Genomic DNA, 17,184 nt, shown 5'->3' with positions numbered 1-17,184 from the left:
CTTTATAGGGTCGGGAGGTTGGGAGACAATGGGTTCGCCTATTCTGTTTTCTCAGCCCCCCATCCCCCGGTAATAGTAAAAGAATCTGCACCCTAATTTCCTCCCTAGCAGCTTTCTAGGAGGGGAATTCCTGCGAGCTGGAAATGCAGAGCTCGTTCAATTTCTTGAACTGAACTGCAAGCCGATTGGAAGCGTCTCTGTTTTTTGCGGGTTTCCCACTTGGGGGCAGCCTCGTCCTTCGCTCCTGTTCATTTGGCAAAGCAGTGGCCCACGGTATATAGTTCAGTTAATTCCGGCTTCAGTCTCCTTAATATAAGCTCTTTTAGAAAGCGGGTTTTGGGTGCAGAGAGATATGTCTCCTTAGGAGGAGTGGGACAGTAGCTGAGCCTAGGGCTCTAAGTGTAAGATTCTCTTAGCTCCAATTCCTGGTTCACACTTAGGATTCAGAACAATGAATCTGTGTTTGTAAAGAAATAATGTTCTCATTGAGAATAATGCATGTGCACAAGGCAACAGATTTCTCAGCCCTCTGGGCCTTATCCTTTATTGGACAATTGGATGGGACCTCAGGATTGATTTAGACAGCCCCAGCCAGGCTTTAGAGTTAGGCCTGGACCCCTGGGAACCATGGGCCTCATTTGCCCACCTTCAGGAGGCAGCATGGTGGTGAAACGGGAGAGGGACTCAGCTTCTGAACTAGTGGGGATTCCCATAGTATAGTCCTCCCTGAAAGTAAAAATGGAAGCTTCAAAATTTGCACAGCCTTCCTTAGAAATCTAGGGAGGCTCAGCCCAGTAGAATGGGATAACCTATGGATCTCTACTACCTTATGCATTTACCATGCTTTCTTACGATAATCTATGTTTATAGGTCTGATTTCTGTGTTATTGCATGCATGGCATATAATATCACGTCCAAGCTCACATAGGCTGGAAGTGATAGGGCTGAAACTGAGCAGGACCCTGCAGTGCCTTCCTGGGCACAGACGCCCTGTGTCCCCGGCATCTTGTTTGTAGAAAAGCTTTAGCCCATTAGGCCTTTCCTGAGTTCCAAGAGCAAATTTAATCAGAGAAATGAGATAATGCAAAAACAAAGGAAACAGTCCAGCAGGACAAAATAATAATAGTTTAGGCATAAAACAAAGTCAAGGACCTTTAGTTCCTCCTCAAGGGCTATAGTTAATGTCCTGCGCCCTATCCTTGAGTTGTTTTGCAGATACTTAAAACCCCCACCAGGTGGAAGAAGTTTACTGTGTGCTGACCACACAGCCCTTAGACCCCAGACTGATTGGAGCCAGAAGTTTGATGGTTGAGATTCCCGAAATAGCACCTTGTTACCTCCCCATCAACCAATCAGAACTGTGCAGAAGCTGATGATAGACACTGTGACCCTCTCCCTCATACAGTTTTAAAAAACCCTTCCTTGAAAGCCATCAGGGAGTTTGGGTCTTTTGAGCATATGAGCTGCCTGTTCTCCTTGCTTGGCCCCATCTTGGGTCCCTTGCAGTAACCACTGTACTTTCCTTCACCACAGCCCAGTGTCGGTAGATTTGGCGTAGTTGTGTGTTGGGCGAGTGGACCCAAGTTTGGTTCGGTAACAGAGCCAGATCTTCCTTAGCACAAGGCAGAGCCCAGGCCCAGCACCAGGGCAGCCAGCAAGGGCTGGGGAGAACAACTGGTTTCATTTTCTCGGTCACCTGAGTAATCAGTGTTGCAAGGTGGGAGTAGAGGGCAGTCAGCTTTCAAGCAGTGAGCAGAAGAAAGCCCCCACTGTTGGCTTTTGAGTGTGAGCAGGAGGGTAATCCTTCTTCAAAAGATATATGGTCAGGAAAATTTAGGAAGTTCATTAAAATAAGGTCAAAGCAGTCGTTTAGTGACTGACAGAATCTGCATGGAGCCAGAGCAGAGAACCAAGCTTGATTTTGAATTTCCTGGTTTCCTTGAGGGGGAGAAAGTAATGCTATTAGTCAGGCTTGACAACAGAAGGAGAACCAGGGGTTCTTATTTCTTATTAATTTTATAAATTTTAATGTAATAAATAAATAAATTTAATTTTAATTAAAATTTTAAAAAAATGTTTTGGTGGAAAGATAATAAGTTAGTCTTGGATAGAAAGAACCTGAAGGGCCTGTGGGATATTTAGGCGGACCAAAAACAGGTGTGTTGGGGCTAGATTCTGGATTATACTAATTTGGATTACAGGTGCTACTTGAAATCATTAGCACAGGTAGGGTCAGCTGCTGCAGAGAAAACATTTTTGCGACTCAAGAGGACATCTCAGGATACCAGAGGAGAAAGAGATTTTGAATATGACAGAAATGGTCCTTTGACATTTTATGAGTTTCCTATCTTTTTGCCACGCTCTACACACAGACACAAAGCAAGAGCTATTTTATCCGCAAAATAGAAAGTGGAGATGGCAGCAGCAGATGGGATTTCTTCATGCTAAGACTCAAATTCCTGAAAGCACTATGATTTTTTAGAAGCCAAAAAAATTTCTCTCTCTCATGTTTTAGGTCTCCATCAAGGAAAGCCTGAATCCCTAGAGTGAATGAATCAGAAGTTAAAAACAATAATACAAACGTCTGTGCACTGAGCCTGCTCTTAAATGTTTGTACATTTAATCATGTGTGCTCCTGCCGGGCACATGTGGAAGCACCACAAAGATGCTTTCTGGAGCTCAGGAGGCTGCGAGGTCAGGTGGCGTGGAGTTCCTGCTGGAGGACTCCTTCTCCTATCAATAGGCACATCCAGAGTGTCTTTAGTGTGCAGAGCTGGTCCAGAGTTAGACAGACTCAAAGCACAAATGTCCTGAGACAGAGAGACAGAGAGAGTTCCCCAGCAGTTCATGTCACTGTGTGAAATCGAGGAAGAAGTACAAGCAAAATGTGAGCATCAAAGATGAGAAGCTGAGCAAAGCTCACACGCTTGGCTGCTGAAAGAAAAGGGCCTGGGGCCTGCCACTTTCATGTGTGGTCACGATGATTAACTAGCAGGTGTCAGAAAACATCTGACAGCTCTTAGGCTTGAATAAGTGTTTGATAAAGGGCAGTATCCAACCTTCAAAAAAGTTTATCCCCAAAGTCGTTTGTATGTCTGTTGTTTGAACCTGGAAATGCTTTCATTCTCAGAACAGGTTCTCCAGATCCGTTTATCCCTGTAGGCATTCATTTATTCTGTAGTCACCAACAGATATTTAGTAAGCACCTACTGTCTGCCCAGTAGAGTGTGAAACATATAGTAGTGAACAAGCAGACAAAAATTTTGGCTATCACGGACCTTAAATTCTAGTGGGAGGAAACAGACAATAAATATGAAGTAAGAAAGAAATAAGAGAAGCGTGTTGTATTTTAGACAGGGATAAATGCAAAAGAGAAGAAACAGGTGGGGATGGGGAAAAGAAGTACTGGGGCATGTAGTTAGGGTAGACCTCACTGAAAGGGGGACATTCAAGCAAAGACCTCAGAGGTGCAGAAGTTAATTGTGCAGGTATGTGGAGGATTGAATCCAGGGCTGAGGGGAAAGCAAATGCAAAGGCCCTGAGGTGGGAGCATGATCACGTGTTTAAAGAACAGAAAGGAGGCAGTGTGACTGGAGGGGGACTGTCAGGTGGGAGAGTGATGGGAGATGAGTTCAGAGAAGCAGTGGTCAGAGCAGTGGCTCTACAGAGTCTTGTATTCCTTAGACTTTTTCTCTGAGATAGGAACTTGTTGGAGCATTTTGAGAAGAATGCTGTGATCTGACTTACTTTTCAAAATATTGAGATATAATTCATTTACCACTAAATTCACCCATTTACAATATACAATTCAGTGGTTTTAATCTATTCAGAGTTGTGCAACCATTAGTATTATATAATTCCAGAACATTCTCATTATCCCCAGTCAAGCTCTGTACCAATTAGGAGTCACTCCCCACCCATTCTCCCATCCCCCACGTCCCTGGAAGTGACTAACCTGCTTTCTGTCTCTGTGAATTTGCCAATTTGGGGCATTTCATAAAAATGGAGTCATACAACATTGTGGCCTTTTGTGTCTGGTTTTTCTTTCACCTGGCATAATGTTCTCAGGATTCATTCATTTCGTAGCATGCATCAGTGTAACTGACCCGGGTTCTTGGACTCTTTAAATTCAGGCAAGGCCTTACTGGGACTCGTGCTGCAGCAGGAGAGAACAAAAACAAGTAACAGGTTCCCTTGCTCACTCCCTGAGTGGAGGCGAGTTGGTCCCTTATATGGGGTGAGGGTAAGGGCGGGTCCAGGGGTCAGGCCAGAGGGGTAGTTTGCCCACCCCTTGGGTGGTGGTGAGTGCAGGGGGCATGCGCAGTACCCTGCTTCTGCTCCTGACACCTCAGAAGTGGCAGTTGGGTTTTTGTGTCTTGTTCATAATTCACCCCAACTGTGTGTGCAAGCATTTATTTTTAGCCTCTTATAGTTTCTTTGTATTCTGTTGCTCAAGGAGACGTTTGTCCAGGTGCAAACACTTGCAGCAAAGCGCCCCAGGTCCCAGCCTGTCTCATCAGTACCTCATTTTTTCCATGGCTGAATGATATTACATTCTATGGCTATACCACATTTTATTTATCCATTCATTAGTTGATGAACATTTGGGTAGTTTCCACGTTTTGTGCTATTTTGGACAATGTCACAAACATTCAAGTTCAAATATTTTCATGTGAACATATGTTTTCAATTTTCTTGGGTATATACCTAGGAGTGGAATTGCTGGGTTATATGGTAATTCTGTGTTTAACTTTTTAAGGAACTGCCAGACTATTTTTCAGAGCAGCTGTACTTCAGCAATGCATGAGAGTTTCAATTTCTCCGTATCCTCACCATCTTTTCTTTTTTAGCCATCCTAGCATGTATGAAGTGGTATTTCATTGAGCTTTTGATTTGCATTTCCCTAAAGACTAATGATGTGAAGCATCCTTTCATGTGCTTAGTGGACATTTGTATGTCTTCTTTGGAGAAATATCTATTCATATCGGTTACTCATTTTAAAACTGGGTTATTTTTGTTTTTACTGAATTGTAACATTTCTTTATTTTAGATACTAGACTCTTAACAGATGTATGATTTAAAAATATTTTCTCCCATTCTCTGGGTTGTCTTTTTCACTTTCTTTATGGGGTCCTTTGAAGCACAAAAGTGTTTAATTTTGATGAACTCTGTTTTTTATTTTGTTGATAGTGCTTTCATTGTCATATTTTAAAACCATTGCCTAATTTAATATTACTGAATTTTATTCCTATGTTTTCTTTTAAGAGCTCTTACATTTAGACCTTTGATCCATTTTGAATTAATTTTTTAATTTGGTGTGAGGAATAGGTACAACTTCATTATTTTCTGTGTGGCTATCCAGTTGTCCTTTAGGTGTAAAGGCTGTTCTTTCCCCTTTTAATTGTCTTGGTACCCTTGTCAAAAATCAATTGTCCATAAACGTATGGGTTTATCTCTGGAGTCTCAGTTATATTTCACAGATCAACCTATCTATCCTTATGCCAGTTCCATACTGCCTTGAGTACTGTAGCTATGTATTAATTTTTGAAATCCAGAAGTGTGAGTCCTCCAACTTTGTTCTTCTTTTTTGAGATTGTTTTGGCTATTCTGGGTGCCTTGCATTTTCATATGAAATTTTAGGACCAACTTGCCAATTTCTGCAAAACAGACAGCTGGGATTTCGATAAGGATTGCCTCCAATCTGGAAATCAATTGGGTGAGTATTGCCATCTTAATATTACTGAATCTTCTAATCCATGAATATGGGACGTATTTCCATATATTTAGGTCTTCTTTAATTTCTTTCAATGATATTCTGTTGTTACGGTGTACAAGTCTTGCACTTATTTTCTTAAATTAATCACTGAGTGTTTTATTGTTTGTGATGCTATTGTAAATAGAATTGCTTCCTTAATTTCATTTTTTGATTGTTCATTGCTAGATTATAGAAATACAATTGATTTTTGTATAGTGATTTTGTATCCTGCAACCTTGTTGAACTCATTTGTTAGCTCTAATCATTTGTGTAATCTGTAGATTTTACAAGATCATGTCATCTGAGAATAGAGATAGTTTTCTTACTTTCCAATTTGTATGCTTATTATTTTATTTCCATGTTTAATTGCCCAGGGTAAAACCTCCAATGCAATGTTGAAAAGGAATGGTAAGAGAAGACATTTTCCTGATCTTTGGGGGAAGGTTTTCAGTTTTTGCCCATTAAGCATGATGATAACCGTAGGTTTTTCTTGACAAAGCTGAAGAAGTTTCTATATTTTCCTAGTTTGTTGGGTGTTTCTGTCATGAAAAGATGTTGGATTTTGTCAAATACAGGCATACCTCAGAGATATTGCAGGTTCAGTTCCAGACAACCACAATAAAGCGAATATTGCCATAAAGTGAGTCATGAATTTTGGGATTTCCCAGAGCATATAAAAGTTATGTTTACGCTATAGTGTAGTCTATTAAGTGTGATAGCATTGTGTCTAAAAAATGTACCTACCTTAATTAAAAAATACTTTATTGCTAAAAATGCTAACCATCATCTGAGCCTTTAGCTACTTGTAATCTTTTTGCTGGTGGAGGGTCTTGCCCCAATGTTGATGGCTGCTGACTGATCAGGATGGTGGTTGCAGAAGGTTGGGGTGTCTGTGGCAATTTCTTAAAATAAGACAACAATGAAGTTTGTACGCGGATTGACTCTTCACAAACAATCTCTCTGTAGCATGTAATGCTGTTTGATAGCATTTTACCCACTTCTTTCAAAACTGAAGTGAATCTTAAACTCTCCTGTTTACTTTATCAACTAAGTTTATGTAATATTCTAAATACTTTGTTGTCATTTCAACAGTCCTCATAGTATCTTCACCAGGAGTAAATTCCATCTCAAGAAACCACTTTCTTTGCTCGTTCATTAGAAGCACCTCCTCATCCATTAAAGTTTTATCATGAGATTGAAGCAATTCCAGCACGTCTTCAGGCTCCACTTCTAGTTCTCTTGCTATTTCCGCCACATCTGCAGTTACTTCCTTCACTGAAGTCTTGAACCCCTCAAAGTCATCCATGAGGGCTGGAATCAGCTTCTTCCAAACTCCCGTTAATGTTGATATTTTGACCTCTTCCTACAGATCACGAATGTCCCTGATGGCATCTATAATGGTGAATCTTTTTCAGAGGGTTTTCAATTTACTTTGCCCAGATCCATCAGAGGAATCACACTATCTATGGCAGGTATAGCCTTATGAAATGTATTTCTTAAATAAGACTTGAAAATCAAAATTACTTCTTGATCCACTGGCTGCAGAATGGACGTTTTGTTAGCAGGCATGAAAACAACATTGATCCCACTGTACATCTCCATCAGAATTCTTGGGTGACCAGGTGCATTGTCAATGAGCAGTAAAATTTTTTTTTAAATTTATTTATTTATATTTATTTTTGGCTGTGTTGGGTCTTCATTTCTGTGCGAGGGCTTTCTCCAGTTGTGGCGAGCGGGGGCCACTCTTCATCGCGGTGCGCGGGCCTCTCACCGTCGCTGCCTCTCCTGTTGCGGAGCACAGGCTCCAGGCGCGCAGGCTCAGTAGTTGTGGCTCATGGGCTTAGTCGCTTCGCGGCATGTGGGATCTTCCCAGACCGGGGCTCGAACCTGTGTCCCCTGCATTGGCAGGCAAATTCTTAACCACTGCACCACCAGGGAAGCCCCTGAGCAGTAAAATTTTGAAAGGAATCTTTTTTTCTGAGCAATAGATCTCAACAGTGGACTGAAAATATTCAGTAAACCATGTTGTAAGCAAGTGTGCTGCCATCCAGGCTTTGTTGTTTCATTGATAGAGCACAAGCAGAGTAGATTAAGCATAATTATTAAGGGCCCTAAGATTTTTGGAATGGTAAATGAGTACTGGCTTCAACTTAAAGTCACCAGCTGCATTAGCCCCTAACAAGAGAGTCAGCCTGTCCTTTGAAGGTTTAAAGTCAGACTGACTTCTTCTTTCTAGCTATGAACGTCCTAGATGGCATCTTCTTCCAATAGAAGGCTGTTTTGTCTACATTGGAAAGCTATTATTTAGCCACTTTCATATATTTTCTCAGCTAGGATCTTCTGGACAACTTACTGCAGCTTCTACATCAGCACTTTCTACTTCACCTTGCACTATTCTGTTATGGAGATGGCTTTTTTCCTCAAACCTTATCAACCAACCTCTGCAGGTTCTAACATTTCTTTTGCAGCTTCCTCACTTCTCTCAGCCTTCATAGAATTGAAGTGAGTTAGAGCCTTGCTCTGGATAAGGTTTTGGCTTAAGAATATGTGTGGCTGGTTAGATCTTCTATCCAGGCTGCCAAAACTTTCTCCACATCAGCAATAAGGCTGTTAAGCTTTCTTATCATTTGTGTGTTCACTGGAATAGCCCTTTTAATTTCCTTCAAGAACTTTTCCTTTGTATTCACAACTTGGCTATTTGACTCAAGAGGCCTAGCTTGAGGCCTCTCTCAGCTCTAGACATGCCTTCCTCCTTAAGCTTAATCATTTCTAGCTTTTGATTTAAAGTGAGAGACATGTGACTCTTCCTTTCACTTGAATAATTAGAGGCCAATTGTAGGGTTGTTAATTGGCCTAATTTCAATATTGTTGTGTCTCAAGAAATAGGGAGGCCCAAGGAGAGGGAGAGAGATGGGAAACAGCTGGTCAGTGGAGCAGTCAGAACGCACACATTTATCTAAGTTCGCTGTCTTATATGGTTGTGGTCTGTGACACCCCAAAGCAATTATTAATACAATAATAACATCAAAGATCACTGATCACAGATCACCATAACCAATATCATAATGATGAAAAAGTTTGAAATATTGTAAGAATTGCCAAAATGTGCCACAGAGACATGAAGTGAGCAAATGCTGTTGGAAGAGTGGTGCCGATAGACTTGCTCAACACAGGGTTGCCACAAACCCTAAGCTTGTAAAAAAAAAAAAAACAAAAACTCTCTGTCAAGTGCGATAAAGTGAAGCATAATAAAATGAGGCATGCCTGTACTTTCTCCATATCTATTGAAATGATTATAATTTTTTGTTCTTTATTTTATTAATATAGTGTATTACATTGATTGCTTTTCATATATTGAATCAACATTGCATTCCTGGAATAAATCCCACTCAGTCATAGTGTATTACCCTTTTTATATGTTGCTGGAGTCTGTTTGCTTACATTTTATTGAGGATCTTTGCATCTATATTCATAAGTGATATTGGTCTGTAGTTTTCTTGTGATTTCTTTACTTGTTTTGGTATCATGGTAATGATTTGCGAAGTGTCCCTTCCTCCTATATTTTTTACAGGAGTTCCTTAACTCTTCTTTAGATGTTTGGTAGAATGAACCAGTGAGGCCATCGGAGCCTGGGCTTTTCTTTGTGGGACGTTTTTGATTACCAGTTCAATCTCTTTATTTGTTATAAGCCTATTCAGATATTCTATTTCTTCTTGATTCAGTTTTGGTAGTTTGTGTCTTTCCAGAAATTTATCCATTTCATCTACATTATCTAATCTGTTGGCATACAATAGTTAATATTATTCCCTTATAATCCTTTTTATGTTTGTAAGGTCAGAAATAGTATCTTTCATTTCTGATTTTAGTAATTTGAGTATCTTTTTTATTTTCTTGTCAGTCTAGCTAAAAAATTGTCAGTTTTGTTTATCTTTTCAAAGAACCAACTTTTGGTTTTATTAATTTTCTCTATCAATTATCTATTCTCTAATTTATTTCTGCTCTAATATTTATTCTCTCCTCAATTCTGCCTGCTTTGGGTTTAGTTTGCTCTATTTTTTCTAGTTATGAAGGTCGAAGGTTAGGTTATTTATTTGAGACCTCTTCTTTTTAACATAGGCATTTACAACTATAAATTTTTCTCTGATCACTGCTTTTGTTGCATCCCATAAGTTTTGATATGTTGTGTTTTTGTTTTCATTCATCCCAATGTATTTTCTAATTTCCCTTGTGACTTCTTCTTTGATCCACTGTTTGTTTAAAAGTGTGTTTAATTTCCACATATCTGTGAATTTTTCATATTTCCTTCAGTTATTGATCTCTAATTGTGGTATACTATAAACGGCATATAGTTGGGTGATTCTGTCAATATCTTTTAACTGGAGTGTTTAGTCCACTAACACTTAATATAATTACTGATAATACTTGCATCTGCCATTTTTCTATTTGTATTCTATATGTCTTATGTCTTTCATTTCTCTCTTCTTCCATTACTGCCATCTTTTGTACTAAATATTTATTTTCTAGTGTACCATTTTAATTTCCCGGTCATTTATTTTCCTATGTGACTTGAGTCATTTTCTTAGTGGTTGCCCAGGGGATTACAGTTAACATGTTAGTTTATAGCAATCTGGTTCATATTAATACCAGCTGTATTTCAATGATATACTTTGCTCCTATACAGCTTTGTGTCTCTGTGCCAACCTTCATGTTGTTATTGTGATACACATTACATCCTTGTACATTGTACGGCCATCAACATAGATTTACGATTATCACTTTATGCAGTTGCCTGTTTAAATAATAGAGGAGAAAAAGAGTTACAAACAAAAACTATTCATATTTATATTTAATATTTACCTATTGATTTAGCTCTATCAGTTTCTTCATGTGCGTTGGAGTTACCATCTAGTGTTTTTTCATTTCAGTTTGAAGGACTTTTTAATATTTCTTGTAGAGCAGGTTTCTTGGTGACAGATTTTCTGTTTATCTGGGAATATCTTAAACCCTTCTTCATTTTTGAAGGGTAGTTTTGCTGGATATAGAATTCTTGGTTGATAGTCTTTTTCTTTTAGTACTTGAAATATGTCATCCCAGTTCATTCTGGCCTCCACGTTTTCTAATGAGAAATCAAGTGTTAGCCTTTCTAAGGATGTCTTACTTGATGCTGCTTTCAAGATTGTCTCTTTGTGTTTGTCTTCAGGTGTTTGATTATATGTCTAATTGTGGATCTCTTTGAGTTTATCCTACTTGGAGTTGGTGGAGCTTTTTGGATGTGTACTGTTTTTCATCAAATTTGGGATGTTTTCAGCCATTTCTTCAAATATTCTTTCTGCCTCTTTTTCTCTCTCCTTTCCTTCTGGGAATCCCATTATGATTATGTTAGTACACTTGATGGTGTCTTACAGACCTCTTAGGATTTGTTCAAATTTTTTTATCCTTTTTATTTCTCTTCCTCAGACTGGATAATCTCAATCAACCTATTTTCAAATTTGCTCATTCTTTCTGCTAGTTCAGATCTGCTGCTGAGCCCGTCTAGTGATTTTTTTCATTTCAGTTATTGTATTTTTCAAATCCAAAATTTCTATTTGGTTCATTTTATAATTTCTATCTCTATTGATGTTTATTTGGAAAGACATTAATCTCATACTTTTATTTAGTTCTTTAGACATGATTCAGACATATTTGAAATAGCTGATTTAAAGCCTTTGTCTATTAAGTCCAACATCTGGCCTCCCTCAGGGTTAGTTTTTATTTGTTCCTTTTATCCCCTTGTTTATGGGCCGTATTTTCTTCTCTCTTTGTGTGTCTCATAATTTTTTGTTGAAAAATGTCCATTTTCAGTAATATATTGTGGAAGTTTTAGAATTCAGAATTTCCCCCTCTTCACAGTCTGTTGTTATTGCTGTTTGTTGTTTATTTAGTGACTCTTCTGAACTAATTATGTCAAGTCTGTATTCTTTGTCAACTACTGAAGTCTCTGCTTGCTCAGGTTAGTTCTCAGCTAATGATCAGACAGAGATTTCTGTAAATGTTGGGAACCAATAAGTCTCCCAGTTTTTGCTAATGGTAAGTGTGTGTGTGTGTGTGTGTGTGTGTGTGTGTGTGAATGTGTGTCTTCAACACAACTGCCAGGCAGTTGACAACTCTGCCTTAACTTTCACTTCTTGCTTGCCAAGAGCCTCAGGTGAGGACTTAGAGCCTTCTCAGTTCTCTCTAGGACATGTTCACAGATGTATGTATGCTGTATGCTCATGGCTTTCTAGATTCCTAGCAATATATCAGAGCTTTTCAAAGGCCCAATGGGCATCTCATTCCCCAGATTTTCTTTTTTTTTTCTTTTCAGATTTTTAATAAGCCTGTTGTTCGCCACAACTGTTACTCACTGCTTCAGGCAGCCTTTAAACAGTTGACTCTAAATGTGTTGTACAAGTGTCCCTGGGGAAAAAGCTTTTCTCGGTCAGGGCAAGCCCTAAGTCATGTCAAATCAAGACAGCACTGCAAGTAGAGTCTTCCAGGGAAGCACTAGTTGGGTCAAATAATGACAGTTCTCTGATAATGAGGCTTGGAAGGAGCTCCAACCCTGTTTTGCCCTCCTGTGGCTTCCAGGCTGCTGGTTTTCATCATAATTATTATGAAAAGAATCCAAACCCATGGAAGAAAGCTTAAAAAAGAAAGTTACAAAGAACAAAATAAAACTTACCCATAATCCTACTGCACAAGAATAACCAATGTTAACTTTGGATTTTTTTTTTTTCAAAATCGGAATAATGCTAAATCCCTCATTGTGGGGCAAAGGGGGTTTCTCAGAGTGTTCTGCTTTATGGTTTCTCTCAATAAAAATATATCCATCAACCTTTATCCTAAGCTTTCTGCCTTCATCATCTGACCACCCCCAGACTTCTTCCTGGCAGCACTGGGGTCTCATTTTGGGGGCATCCTATGTTCCCTGGCTGCATGACTTCTCTCCCTTCTACTTTTTCATGCCTCTTTGTTGGCTCCAAGCATCCAATTATTCTGATACTCAGCCTTGCAATTCTGTCCCTGACCAGTTGTTGCCCATCCCAGAGGCCACTTGGCATGGTCCATTGCTCTGGCCTGACAACATTAAAAGTCAGTTCTCTTTTCAACTGTGTTGGTTTTTGGCTTCTCTAACCAGCATGTCTATCAGATCTCTGGCCTCCAGCCCACAGGTCCTGCCAGAGGATTAAGATTCCAAAAGTTTGGCCTGTAATATCTAGATCAAATTTAAATTGGGTGCAAACTGCCCCATTCACTGGAATCCTCATGGTCTGCCCCTGCTCCTCCCCGCAAAGTAAATCTCTAACCTTGGGTAAATCCTTTGGCAGACATGCCAATTCTAGCTTGAAGGAAAGAGTCTGTGTTCTTCGAGGGGAGAATTCCATAAATAGTGCCATCATCTGCTCCAAGGACAAGAGGAAGGTACATCCTCTGTTCTCTCAGACATTCCTTTCTACATAAGTGGACTGAGCTTCCTTTGATCTCTGCCTCTTTGCTTGACTAAGGTTTTCCTTTATTTGCAGCTGAGCTTCTAGCAAAATGAATTTCCCAATTTTACCTGAACTTATATCTTTTGAAAAAGAATTACCTCCTGTCCACCATCAAAAGCCAACATTTGAGGCCTTCTTCTGCTCACTATTTGAGAGCTGACTGCCCTCTACTCGTACTTCTCATTATTAATTACTCAGGTGACCATGAAAATGAAACCAGTTATTCTCCCCGACCCCTGCTGCTAGGCCTGGGTTCTGCCATGTACTAAGGAAGATCTGACTCCAAATATTAGCCCTATCACTTCCTAACTATGTGAGCTTGGGTGTGGTATTTGAGAAATTTGTGAGTGTCAGTTTCTTTGTTAATAACACAAACCAGAATAACAGAAAGGAGAGAGTGGCACAAAGAGAGAAATCAGATCTGCAGCATCTCCCTAAAGGATGCAGCAGAGTAATGATCAACACATGTGCATGAGGAAGTTACTTCATAACTGGGAAAGAACCACCAAAGAGATTAGAAGAAATAGTGTCTGGCACTCGCACAGGGCAGGGAATAGTGCCTGTTCCCATAAGCAAGACTGAAAAACTTGTAACTCATGGGACTTTCATAAAATACACAGAAGATTATTGCCTCAGAGGTGGGGAATTATTAGCCTTGTGACAAATTCTGCTCCACTCTCTCCTAACAAATCTTAAAAGCAAGACCCAAAGTTCAAACTATTTGTAAGAAACCTTGGTGCATCTCAGAAGAAAGCAAAAGAATATTTATAGTAGAAAAGTATCCAGCACCAAATAAAGTAAAATTCACAATGTTTGGCATTCAATTAAAGATTACCACTAAAAAATTACCATGTATACAAAGTAGCAGAAAAATATGACACATAACAAGAAGAATCAAAACAAACCTAGAACTGGCACAGATGTTATAATTAGCAGTCAAGGACATTAAAGGTATTCTATTTGCTCAAAGGATTAAGTAGAGACATGGAAGATAATTTTTAAAAAAAAAATCAAATTTCTGGAGATGAAAAATACATTGTATGAGATTATACACAAACACACACACACACGGCTGAATTAACTACATGTCAGACTTTGCAGAAGCAAAAATCAGTGAATTTAAAGACATAACAATAGAAACTGTCCAAAATGAGACACAAAGAGAAAAAGTATTTAAATAAATGAAAAGAGCATCAGTGCCTACTATACTAGTAATTGGAGTCCCCACAAAAAAGGAAGGGAAAGACAGGAAAAATGGACCTTAGAGCTGAGTGTTAAACCTCAAAGTATAAAATATCTAGAAGGAAACATACAAGCAAGTCTTTATGTCCTTGGGTTAGATGAAGATCCCTTTGATACAATACTGCAATACGATCCATAAAAGAAAAAAAAATCAATAAAATGTGATTCATCAAAATTTAAAACGTCCGCTCTTCAAAAGATACTGTTAAGAAAACAAAAAGAAAAACCACAGACTGGGATAAAATATTTCCAAAGTGTATGTGTGATAAAGTAATACCCAGGATATATAAAGAACTCTCAAAACTCAATAATAAGGAAACAAGCAACCTAGTAAAAAAAAAAATGGGTGAAAGATTTGAATGCATGCTAAACCAAAGAATATATACGAATGGCAGTATCCTCAACAAAATTAGTCATTAGGAAAATGAAAAATGAAACCACAATGAGATACCACTATAAACTATTAGAATGACTAAAATTAAAAGGACTAACTTTGTGACCACCTAGAGGAGTGGGATAGGGAGGGTGGGAGGGAGACGCAAGAGGGAGGAGATACGGGGATATATGTATATGTATAGCTGATTCACTTTGTTATAAAGCAGAAACTAACACACCATTGTAAAGCAATTATACTCCAATAAATATGTTAAAAAGAAAAAAGGACTAACTATATCAAGTGTTGTCAGGGATATGGAGGAATTGGAACTCTTATACACTGCTAATGGAAATATAAAATGACACAACCTCTTTGGAAAAAAATTCAACAGTTTCTTAAAAAGTTAAATGTATGTCCAACATGTGACCTAGACCTAACATTCTATTTTTTTAGAATAAAGTTTTCTTGTGTCACGTTTATTTATTTTTTGTTTATTTTATATTGGAGTATAGTTGATTTACAATGTTGTGTTTCAGGTGTACAGCAAAGTGATTCAATTATACATATACATATATCTATTCTTTTTCAGATTCTTTCCCCATATAGGTTATTACAGAGTACTGAGTAGAGTTCCTAGTGCTATACAGTAGGTCCTTGTTGATTATTTATTTTATATATAGTAGTGTGTATATGTTAATCTCAAACTCCTAATTTATTGCCCCCCCCCCCCCACCGTCTTTCCCCTTTGGTAACCATAAATTTGTTTTTGAAGTCTGTGAGTCTGTTTTTGTTTTGTAAATTAGTTCATTTGTATCATTTTTTAAGATACACATGTAAGTGATATCATATGATATTTGTCTTTCTCTGTCTGACTTATCAGTACTTCACTTAGTATGATAATCTCTAAGTCCATCTGTCTTGCTGAAAATGGCATTATTTCATTATTTTTTATGCCTAAGTAATATTCCATTGTATATATGTACCACATCTTCTTAATCCATTCATCTGTTGATAGACATTTAGGTTGCTTCCATGTCCTGGCTATTATATATAGTGCTTCAATAAACATTGGGGTGCATGTAGCTTTTCAGATTATGGTTTTCTCTGGATATATACCCAGGAGTGGGATTGCTGGATCATATGGTAGTTCTATTTTTAGTTTTGTAAGGAAACTCCATACTGTTCTCCATAGTGGTTGTACCCATTTACATTCCCACCAACAGTGTAGGAGGGTTCCCTTTTCTTCACGCCCTCTCTAGCATTTATTGTTTGTAGATTTTTTGATGATGGCCAATTATGACCAGTGTGAGGTGATACCTCATTGTATCAGTAGTTTTGATTTGCATTTCTTTAATAATTAGTGATGCTGAGCATCTTTTCACATGCCTCTTGGCCATCCGTATGTTTTCTCTGGAGAAATGTCTATTTAGATCTTCCACCTATTTTGATTGGGTTGTTTGTTATTTTGATATTGAACTGCATGAGCTGTTTGTATATTTTGGAGATTAATCCCTTCTTGGTCGCTTCATTTGCAAATATTTTCTCCCATTCTGTGGGTTGTATTTTCCTTTTGTTTATGGTTTCCTTTGCTGTGCAAAAGCTTTTAAGATTAATTAGGTCCCACTTTAAAAATTTTTGTTTTTATTTTCATTACTCTAGGAGGTGAACCCAAAAAGATATTGTTGCGATTTATGTGAAAGAGTGTTCTGCCTCTGTTTTCCTCTAAGAGTTTTATAGAATCTGGCCTTACATTTAGGTCTTTAATACATTTTGAGTTTATTTTTGTATATGGTGTTAGAGAATGTTCTAATTTCATTCTTTTACATGTAGCTGTCCAGTTTTCCCAGAACAACTTATTGAAGAGACTGTCTTTTCTCCATTGTATTTTCTTGCCTCCTTTGTTGTAGATTAATTGACCATATGTGCGTGGGTTTATCTCTGGGCTTTCTATCCTGTTCTGTTGATCTATATTTTATTTTTGTGCCAGTACCATACTGTTTTGATTACTGTAGCTTTGTAGTATAGTCTGAAGTCAGGGAGCCTGATTCCTCCAGCTCTGTTTCCCGCCCCCCCCCCAAACTCAGGATTGCTTTGGCTATTCGGGGTCTTTTGTGTTTCCATACAAATTAAAAATTTTTTTGTTCTACTTCTGTGAAAAATGTCATTGGTAATTTGATAGGGATTGCATTGAATCTGTAGGTTGCCTTAGGTAGTATAGTCATTTTGACAATATTGATTCTTCCAATCCAGGAACATGGTATATCTTTCAATCTGTTTGTGTCACCTTCGATTTCTTTCATCGG

General features: G+C 38.4%; 1 protein-coding gene and 1 long non-coding RNA gene across 16 annotated transcripts in view; both read left to right on the top strand.

The window, feature by feature from the left end:
• The window catches only part of LOC309633029, a 329,590-nt gene that overhangs the window by 135,636 nt on the left and 176,770 nt on the right, over positions 1–17,184 (top strand). The gene's annotated exons all lie outside the window — the stretch shown is intronic.
• The window catches only part of LOC309633014 (uncharacterized protein), a 57,225-nt gene that overhangs the window by 291 nt on the left and 39,750 nt on the right, over positions 1–17,184 (top strand). For 8 of the 15 annotated variants that reach the window (XR_014247241.1, XR_014247242.1, XR_014247243.1 and 5 more), the window contains exon 1: positions 23–7,227. The exons of 2 other annotated variants lie outside the window; for them this stretch is intronic. Coding sequence is in view for 6 of the 13 variants with exons in the window: in XM_082401277.1 (XP_082257403.1) it covers positions 7,060–7,227 (168 nt within the window). In the remaining 7 variants the exon portion in view is untranslated. Of the gene's footprint in view, positions 1–22; positions 7,228–17,184 lie in introns of those variants that run through there. 5 more of the 15 variants (XM_082401279.1, XR_014247245.1, XR_014247246.1 and 2 more) reach the window with 5 other exon arrangements.

This window comes from Balaenoptera borealis (genome assembly GCF_965194805.1).
Source record: "Balaenoptera borealis genome assembly, chromosome: 8".
In the NCBI taxonomy this organism is placed as follows: domain Eukaryota; kingdom Metazoa; phylum Chordata; class Mammalia; order Artiodactyla; family Balaenopteridae; genus Balaenoptera; species Balaenoptera borealis.
This window is presented reverse-complemented; position numbering and strand designations above follow the sequence as displayed.